This window comes from Papio anubis, chromosome 13, assembly GCF_008728515.1.
Source record: "Papio anubis isolate 15944 chromosome 13, Panubis1.0, whole genome shotgun sequence".
NCBI lineage: Eukaryota > Metazoa > Chordata > Mammalia > Primates > Cercopithecidae > Papio > Papio anubis.
In genome coordinates this window covers 106,448,431-106,457,058 of record NC_044988.1, presented here as the reverse complement: position 1 = coordinate 106,457,058, position 8,628 = coordinate 106,448,431, and the positions used below count along the sequence as shown (strand labels likewise).

General features: G+C 60.8%; 1 protein-coding gene across 2 annotated transcripts; it reads left to right on the top strand.

Annotated features, from left to right (window-relative positions):
- Positions 1-357: 357 nt before the first annotated feature.
- UAP1L1 (UDP-N-acetylglucosamine pyrophosphorylase 1 like 1) lies at positions 358-7,594 on the top strand. Of its 2 annotated transcripts, XM_003911039.5 has the most exons (9): positions 371-764; positions 994-1,198; positions 1,449-1,624; positions 1,923-2,095; positions 2,248-2,441; positions 2,995-3,135; positions 3,683-3,868; positions 4,996-5,062; positions 5,724-7,594. In XM_003911039.5, exons 1-9 carry the CDS (start codon positions 476-478, stop codon positions 5,817-5,819), a joined length of 1,527 nt encoding a protein of 508 aa, XP_003911088.1. In that variant the 5' UTR covers positions 371-475; the 3' UTR covers positions 5,820-7,594. The 2 variants fall into 2 exon arrangements, with proteins under 2 accessions (XP_021782708.1, XP_003911088.1); XM_021927016.2 differs by lacking the exons at positions 3,683-3,868; positions 4,996-5,062; positions 5,724-7,594 and having other exon boundaries at positions 358-764; positions 1,449-1,584; positions 2,248-3,676.
- The last annotated feature ends 1,034 nt before the right edge of the window (positions 7,595-8,628 follow it).

Here is an 8,628-nt window from a genome sequence, read left to right as displayed (position 1 = left end):
CCTTAGCTCAATGGTCGGTTTCTCCACCCACGCCAGAGGGCGCGACCCAGAGGGTCCTGGGATCCCTCGCGGCGGGGCGCGGAGTGGACAGGGCGGGCACGGGTCGGGGGCCTGGAGCAGGGCTGGAACCGGGACGGGAGCTCGAGGGACCAGGCCAGGGCCAGACACTGGAGCGGGTCCAGGGGACGGAGAGGGACGGGGGACAGGCTGGAGAGATGGGGCTGGGCCTGTCTCGAGTCTCGGACAGGACGCGGCGGGGCTGGGGAGACGTGGACAGGGCGGGGTCAGAGAGAACCCGGACGGAGTCGGGGTCGCGGAGCGGGGGTGGGCGGGCTCCGGGGCAGCACGCGGGGCGGGGTCGAGGCGGGGCGCCCCTGGCCCGCCCCGCTGGGGGGTCTGCACCGCCCGTCCGGTCCCGTGACGCTGGTCAGTGGCGCGGGTCACGAGTGCCGACTCGACCGACGGCAACAGCGACATGGCCTCGGAGCAGGACGTGCGCGCCCGGCTGCAGCGCGCTGGCCAGGAGCACCTCCTGCGCTTCTGGGCCGAGCTGGCGCCGGAGTCGCGAGCCGCGCTGCTGGCGGAGCTGGCGCTGCTGGAGCCCGAGGCGCTGCGCGAGCACTGCCGGCGGGCGGCGGAGGCCTGCGCGCGCCCCCACGGCCCGCTGCCCGGCTTGGCCGAGCGCCTGCGGCCCCTGCCCGCCGAGCGCGTGGGCAGGGCCAGCCGCAGCGACCCCGAGACGCGGCGGCGCTGGGAGGAGGAAGGTAGGCGGGGCGGGAGGCCCTGGGGGCCGGCAGGGGCTAGTGCCCACGGAGCTGGAGGGAACCGAGGCCGCGCTCGGGGAACTGTAATTCTCCTTCGCTACTTTGAGACGTGTCTCGCCTCACGCGTTCTGGCCCCCGAGTCCCGGAGCCCCAGCCCCAGGGCTGGTTTTCCCTAAAGCGGAAGGGTGGGCGGGTCCCGGGCGTCCCTTCACAGCGCCCGTACCCCCAGGTTTCCGCCAGATTGCCCTGAACAAGGTGGCCGTCCTGCTGCTGGCGGGGGGGCAGGGCACTCGCCTGGGCGTGACCTACCCCAAGGGTATGTACCGTGTGGGGCTGCCCAGCCGGAAGACCCTGTACCAGCTGCAGGCGGAGCGGATTCGGCGGGTGGAGCAGCTGGCCGGTGAGCGCCACGGGACCCGCTGCACCGTCCCCTGGTGTGTCCTCCCTGCCCTACCTCGGCCCAGAGGGACCCTTCCCCACGTCCCCCCCCCCCCACCCCGCTGCACACGCAAGCCCCAACCCCGGCACAGCCCGGGACATAGCCCAGCACTGGCCCAAAATGGGGCCTGGCCCCAGCCCCAACTAGACACTGGACCCCGAACCCCAATGCCGGCTCTGGTCCGAGCGCAGTCTGCCTGCAGGGTCAGGCGCACTCGCGGGCGGCTCACCGCGCCTCCCTTGCAGGTACGTCATGACCAGCGAGTTCACTCTGGGGCCCACGGCCGAGTTCTTCAGGGAGCACAACTTCTTCCACCTGGACCCCGCCAACGTGGTCATGTTTGAGCAGCGCCTGCTGCCTGCTGTGACCTTTGATGGCAAGGTGATCCTGGAGCGGAAAGACAAAGTTGCCATGGCCCCAGGTGTGGCCCGTTCCTGAGACGGGGAGGGACCTCCCAGACCAGAACTGGGAGCGTAGCTGGGGGTCCACGCGCCCGGATTCGCGGCTGCCTCGAGACTGTGTGGTCCCAGGTTAGGCGCCTCTTTCTCTGGGCCTTGAGCCTCATTTGTCACGTGGTACAACCGCTGGGCAGTCTGGTTAGTGATCGGGGCTGCCTTAGGCACAAGGCCGGGGCTTACCCCGCCTCCAGTACGTCCTAGACCCGCAGAGCGAGCTGTGGCTGGAGCCCTCGCAACATCTATTCCCTTGTCCGCCTGCAGACGGAAACGGGGGCCTCTATTGCGCACTGGAGGACCACAAGATCCTGGAGGACATGGAGCGCCGAGGAGTGGAGTTTGTGCACGTGTACTGTGTGGACAACATCCTGGTGCGACTGGCAGACCCTGTCTTCATCGGCTTCTGTGTGTTGCAGGGCGCAGACTGTGGCGCCAAGGTTAGCGCCCAACTGCGCGGAGCCCCGCCCCTCCGCCCAGCCCGGCCCCGCCCCTCGTGGATTACCTCCCCTCCGCGCAGCCTGGCCCTGCCCCTCGTGGAGCCCCGCCCCTCTCCCCAGCCCTCCAAGACCATCCCTGGTCTTGGCTGCAGGTGGTGGAAAAGGCATACCCCGAGGAGCCCGTGGGCGTGGTGTGCCAGGTGGACGGCGTCCCCCAGGTGGTGGAGTACAGCGAGATCAGTCCTGACACCGCACAGCTGCGTGCCTCCGACGGGGGCCTGCTGTACAATGCAGGCAACATCTGCAACCACTTCTTCACCCGAGGCTTCCTTAAGGCGGTCACCAGGTGTGCGGCAGCAGGTGGCTGCGGAGTGCCGGCCAGTGCCACCTGCGCTGACCAGGGACCCGTGGGGTCCCAGTGAGCTGAGTGCCCTGGGCCACAGCTGCTGTGGTCAGGAGTGGCTGCTGTCAGGGGCGGCTGATGGGTTGGGGTGGAAAATGGATCCTGTGTTTGCAGAGGCAGAGGTGCTGGAGATCAGGCACAAGCCGTGCTCAGCAGGCAGCTGCTGTAAGGCTCTGTGATCAAGTCTGCTATCTCCGCCTTCTGGGGACCTGCCCTGGTGCCCATGGTACTACCTCTGCCCTGGGGCTTGCCAGTATCTGTTTGCCTGGGCAGGGATGTGGCTGATGGTACCTGACACTTGGCACGGGGATGCAGGGAGGAGGCCTCTGCCTGCTCCTCCCTGGAGATCTGGCCCTACTCTGCTGCTTCTGTCCCCTGTAGTGTCCCTCTGCCATCCTGTCCCACCCAGCTGGGTGTGCTCAGAAGTGGGGACAGAGCCCCAGCGGTGCCATATCTGATCTGTGTCTTTCCTCCCCTCTGCTCTCGCGTACCCCAGGGAGTTTGAACCTTTGCTGAAGCCACACGTGGCTGTGAAGAAAGTCCCATATGTGGATGAGGAGGGGAACCTGGTAAAGCCGCTAAAACCCAACGGGATAAAGATGGAGAAGTTTGTGTTTGATGTGTTCCGGTTTGCTAAGTTAGTAGTGGGACTCATTCATTTTTCCCTTCTTCCTTCCCTCAGTTTTGGTGGTGGGAACTGAGGCCCAGCTGACAGGGAAGTGGAGACTTGGTGGGGGCTAAGGGGCCTGCGGGCAGGTCTCAGGGAGAAGACCAGAAGGTGCTTTTGGCCCTGAGGGTAAGCAGCACCTGAGGTGGGGGCATAGGGAGTCCTTGGGGGCTGTGGACTTGGGAGGACAGTAGTGCCACCTCCTGGACCTTCCACTCCCCCACCCACGGTTAGGAGAGTTCTCCTGGCCAGGTTGCCAGGGCGGCTCACAGGGCCTTTGGCCCTCACTGCAGGGGTCCCAGGGTCTGGGTTTTTGGCTGCCGGAAATGGCTGCTGGAATTGGGCTATCCCCAGCATCTCAGAACAAAGACACTCAGTACCTGTGAGGACTCCTCCCTAGACTTGCTGTCCATGGGACCAGACCTTCACTCTGCCACTGGAAACCTGGCCCAGCCCTCACCCGCCCGGATCAGGGCCTCTGTGCCGGGACGTGGGTGACTAGCCCTTTCCCCACCAGGAACTTTGTTGCCTTTGAAGTACTACGGGAGGAGGAATTTTCCCCACTGAAGAATGCAGAGCCGGCCGACAGGGATAGTCCCCGTACCTCCCGCCAGGCCCTGCTCGCCCAGCATTACCGGTGGGCTCTGCAGGCAGGGGCCCGCTTCCTGGATGCCCATGGGGCCTGGCTCCCAGAGCTGCCTGGGTGAGTGTGGCCCTCGGGTAGCTACGGCCAGAAGGGGAGGGCTGTCAGGACCCAGTCTTCAGCTCCAGAGCGCTGTTGGCTCTGCGACAGCCATGCTGGGGAGGGGTCTTCCTCCCCAGCACCACTACAGATGCAGGTGGCCTTGTGTCTGGCCAGCTCCAGGTCACACGGTGACCATTGGTGCAGCCTCCTGGCCTGACCCTTCAAGTTGTGCTCAGTGCACTGAGGGAGGCAGGGGGCTCCCCAACTCCCTCCCCAACTTGTCCACAAGCTTTTGGTTTGTTTACAAAAGCATACTTAGATTTGCCTTTTATTTTAGTTATTTATTTATTTTTATTTATTTATGTTTTGAGATGGAGTCTCGCTCCGTCGCCCAGGCTGGAGTGCAGTGGCGCCATCTCGGCTCACTGCAAGCTCCACCTCCTGGGTTCACGCCATTCTCCTGCCTCAGCCTCCGGAGTACCTGGGACTACAGGCGCCCGCCACCACGCCCGGCTAATGTTTTATATTTTTTTTTAGTACAGACGGGGTTTCACCGTGTTAGCCAGGATGGTCTCAGTCTCCTGACCTTGTGATCCGCCCACCTCAGCCTCCCAAAGGGCTGGGATTACAGGCGTGAGCCACCGCGCTCGCCTATTTTTTTATTTTTATTTTTCTTATTTGTATAAACTTGTGGGGTGCGTGTGCAGCTTTGTTACATGTGTAGATTGCACAGTGGTCAGGTCAGGGCTTTTACGGGATCCATCACCCAACCAACCTTGTTCCCATTTATTCACAGGCTTTGAAACTGAGCCCCTGGCATGAATTCAGAAAGTAGCAGGACAGTTTGATTTCAGGGCTGGGAAAGAAAAAGACGTTTGGCTTTTGCCTCCCTGATTTTCTAAATCTAGCTGCCTAGGCTCTGCGTGGGAGGCCTGTGGGGGTGCTTTCTACCCCAAATCAGGTCCTGTCACTTGGCAGTGGGATGTGTGCTCAGGGTTTGGGGTGTCCAGAGGAAGACGAGTTTGCTGAGATGGGCTCTGGGGAGCCAGATGTGTAGAGCTCAGTCTCCTATGGGGGGTGGGGGTGCTGTGGGAGGGCTCTGGGCAGGCTTTGCAAGGAGATATTGACAAGCGGACTTTCCCTAGCTTACCCCCAAATGGAGACCCTCCGGCCATCTGTGAGATCTCGCCCTTGGTGTCTTACTCTGGAGAGGTGAGAGCTGCCCGTCCCTATCTGGGGCTTTTCTGGAGTCAGGTTTTTAATACCACCTGGGGAGAGGTGGCTGCTGGGGTGGAGACGGCACAGCCCTACCTCAGTTAACCAATGGGATCGGTGGTTTAAAGTTGCAGAAGACTTTCCAAGATATGGGATGGGGTGGGGTGAGGCGTCCAGAGGCCTTTGCAGGACCTGGGAGGGCATGGGTATGAGACAGCCCAGGTCTGAGCCCAGTGTGGGGCCAGACAGGATTTTGTGGGGGCCTCGTGGAGGTAGGACACTGGCCTCTCCCACCTCCCTGACCTTGGCTACCCTTGCCCCTTTCTCTGGTCAGGTCAGACCTGAGCGTGACAGGAGGGTCTCCTGCTGGCCTAGGGTCTTGAGTGTGGTCTTGGGTGGCCTTGCAGTGTGTGTCTGCTCCTGGCCCTGGAAGCCTTTATGTCCCCACCCCTCCCTGACTCCAAGCAGACCTGGGATCGTGCCTGGGGACTGTGGCTCCTTGGTGTGGCCAGAGGGGGCTGTGGCTCCTTGGTGTGGCCAGAGGGGGCTGTGGCTCCTTGGTGTGGCCAGAGGGGGCTGTGGCTCCTTGGTGTGGCCAGAGGGGGCTGTGGCCAGCCAAAAGGTGAGTACTTGGCCATTGTTGCCTGCTCGTCTCCAGGGTTTAGAAGTGTACCTGCAAGGCCGGGAGTTCCAGTCCCCGTTCATCTTGGATGAGGACCAGGCCAGGGAGCTACTACAGCCACAGGAGTCCTGACACCCCCAGACTGCCCCCAGACCCCAGACCTGCCAGCCCTGGCGTCCTGGAGCTGGGGGCTATGGCCCCAGCCTGCGCTCTGGACGGGAAAGCAGCCTGCCACGTGCTTCCAGCCTGCAGAACGCAGAATGAAGCATGCTGGTGGACCCCATGAGGGCAGGGCCTCTCCTGTCGCCTCTGGACACAAGTGGCTACAGCCTGCTGGGGGCTCTGTGGCTCCATTCCCGGATGTGGGGTCTAGTCGAGAGGCAGAGGGACTTGGGACCTGGGAGAATGGGGTTGAGAGGAGGCTTCAGGTTGGGGCCCAAGGGAGGTGTGGTGTCATCTGGGGAGAACAGGAGGGCACGTCCCTTTGGGAGCCCGCCCTGGGATCCACCTCACCCAGTCGAGCCCTGGAAGCTGCATAAGCTATGCAGGCCGTGCTTCTGCAGCCTACCAATGGAGAACCGGAATGAGGGGAACAATTCCACCCAGTTGAGGGCTGCCCCCTCCTCCTCAGCAGCCAAACCAGTAATGGGGGCAAGGCTGGGGCATCCCAGCCCACATACCCTGGATGCCCAGCAAGGCCACAGAAAGGGTCTGATGTCCGTGATCCAGGTGGCTCTGAGAAGCTTGGCCTGGACACCTGAGGCTGCGGCCGGTACTCCTGCCTTCTCCCCATCTATCCCTAAGGCCTCTGCCTCTCAGCCTCTTCCATGGTCCGTTTAGGCTGCTGAATTTTCTGTGCTTCCCCACCAACCAGTGGGATCAGTGCTGGTGGCCTCTGTGATGGTTGCTGACTAATCCGGGATTTCATGAGTCAGAGGCACTACCCCTCACCCCAGCTGCCTGCTGCTTCTGATGGATCTTCGTGCTCAGGCTGCCCAGCTCCCCAAGTGAGGACTCAGCCTCCATATTTGGTGCCTTGGCCCCTCCCTGCACTCAGGAGTGGCTGGGACAAGCCAGCTGCCCCAGGGTTCTTCCCCGGTGACTCTCACCTGCTTTCTCATCTCGGGGGAGGCAGTGGCACCTCCCTCTCCCTGCTGACATGAAGAGAGCTATGATATGCAAGCGCTGCTAACTCATCCTCCGCCCCCACCTCGAAACCCATGGCCCCCAGTGGAGGGACGCTACTCATCCCCATTGGTTTCCCAGGGGAGGGGTGTTGTCTGGAAGGGCAGGTTTAGATGCAACCTTCCAGACTTAGAGGCACGGGGAGGACAGTGGCTGAGTGGAGGCGCCCAGACCTGGGCAGGCAGCAGGCCAGGCCCACACCTTGTGATATTTGAAACCAAAGCTTTCCCTCTCCCTGGCTCCGCCCTTCTTATTGCAAACCATGCTGTGCCTTAGGGCCCTTCTCATAGCTACTCCTCATGGCCATGACTGGAACAGGGATGCAACCTCTTTCTACATAAGCATAGTTAGTTGGGTGAAGTCTTTTTTTTTTTTTTTTTTTTTTTTTGAGATGGAGTTTCACTCTTGTTGCCCAGGCTGGAGTGAAGTGGGGTGACCTTGGCTCACTGCAACCTCCGCCTCCTGTGTCAGCCTCCCGAGTAGCTGGGACTACAGGCACCCACCACCACGCCTGGCTAATTCTTTGTATTTTTAGTAGAGACGGGGTTTGACTGTGTTAGCCAGGATGGTCTCCATCTCCTGACCTCGTGATCCACCCACTTCAACCTCCCAAACTGCTGGGATTATAGGTGTGAGCCACCGTGCTGGGCCGGTTGCTGGCATCTTAATGTTCTGTAGGTGGGACATTTCCAATAAACACAAGGTGCTGTGATTGACTGCTACCTTGGCAAGTGCAGTTTTTGGCCAGTGCATGGGTGTTGGGAACAAGGATCAGGTGTTCACAGCTGTGTCCCAGGGGTGGAGCTCACTGGAGGCCCCCTTGGAGAGAAGAGTTCACACATGAAGGCCAAGACTACTTGGGGTGCCCAGGAATCCCCCCGCACTTCCATCCCACTCTTCACCAGGGTCTCAGGAAGGACCAAGACAACCTGGGGTCAGGAACCTCGGGGTGCTCTCCAGGGTTGGATTCTACATGCTCAGCTCTGACAGCCTGGAGACTCACTCTCCTGCACCTGCATCCTTGAGATGCCAAGGTTTCCCTGCTCACCACACGACAGGGATGCTTGGGGCACTGCAGGGACTGACAAGAGTGAGTGGTGTCAACCTAAAGAGAAACTCAGGCTCTCCAGGATAAATGAATTTAATCAAGAATAACACATAATTGCAATTCAGAGTATGCAAGTCTCAGTGGGCCACAGGCATATGGTTGGGGGGGCGGTATGGGGCTTGAGGAAAGGGGGAATCTTTTTTTTTTTTTTTTTTTTGAGACTGGGTCTCTGTTGCCCAGGCTGGAGTGCAGTGGTGTGATCATGGCTCACTGCAGCCTCAACCTCCTGGGCTTAGGTGATCCTCCCACCTCAGCCTCCAGAGTAGGGACCACTGGCGCACACCACCACGACGCTGGACTCTTTTTTTTTTTGAGACGGCGTCTCACTCTCACCCAGACTGGAGTGCAGTGGCGTAATCTCAGCTTACTGCAAGCTCCGCCTCCTGGGTTCACGCCATTCTCCTGCCTCAGCCTCCTGAGTAGCTGGGACTACAGGCGCCTGCCACCATGCCCAGCTAATTTTTCGTATTTTCAGCAGAGACGGGGTTTCACTGTGTTAGCCAGGATGGTCTCGATCTCCTGACCTCATGATCCACCCATGTTGGCCTCCCAAAGTCCTGGGATTACAGGCGTGAGCCATGACGCCCAGCCTCATTTTTATTTTTTATTTTTTATTTTTTTTGAGACGGAGTCTCACTGTGTCTCCCA

Excerpts from the sequence above, each read along its gene's own strand:
- UAP1L1 (XM_003911039.5), top strand. The coding sequence starts at position 476 with ATGGCCTCGGAGCAGGACGTGCGCGCCCGGCTGCAGCGCGCTGGCCAG. Across the intron at positions 1,199-1,448 it reads ACCCGCTGCACCGTCCCCTG|GTACGTCATGACCAGCGAGT; the intron begins GTGTGTCCTCCC and ends CCTCCCTTGCAG. Across the intron at positions 3,869-4,995 it reads TGGCTCCCAGAGCTGCCTGG|CTTACCCCCAAATGGAGACC; the intron begins GTGAGTGTGGCC and ends GACTTTCCCTAG.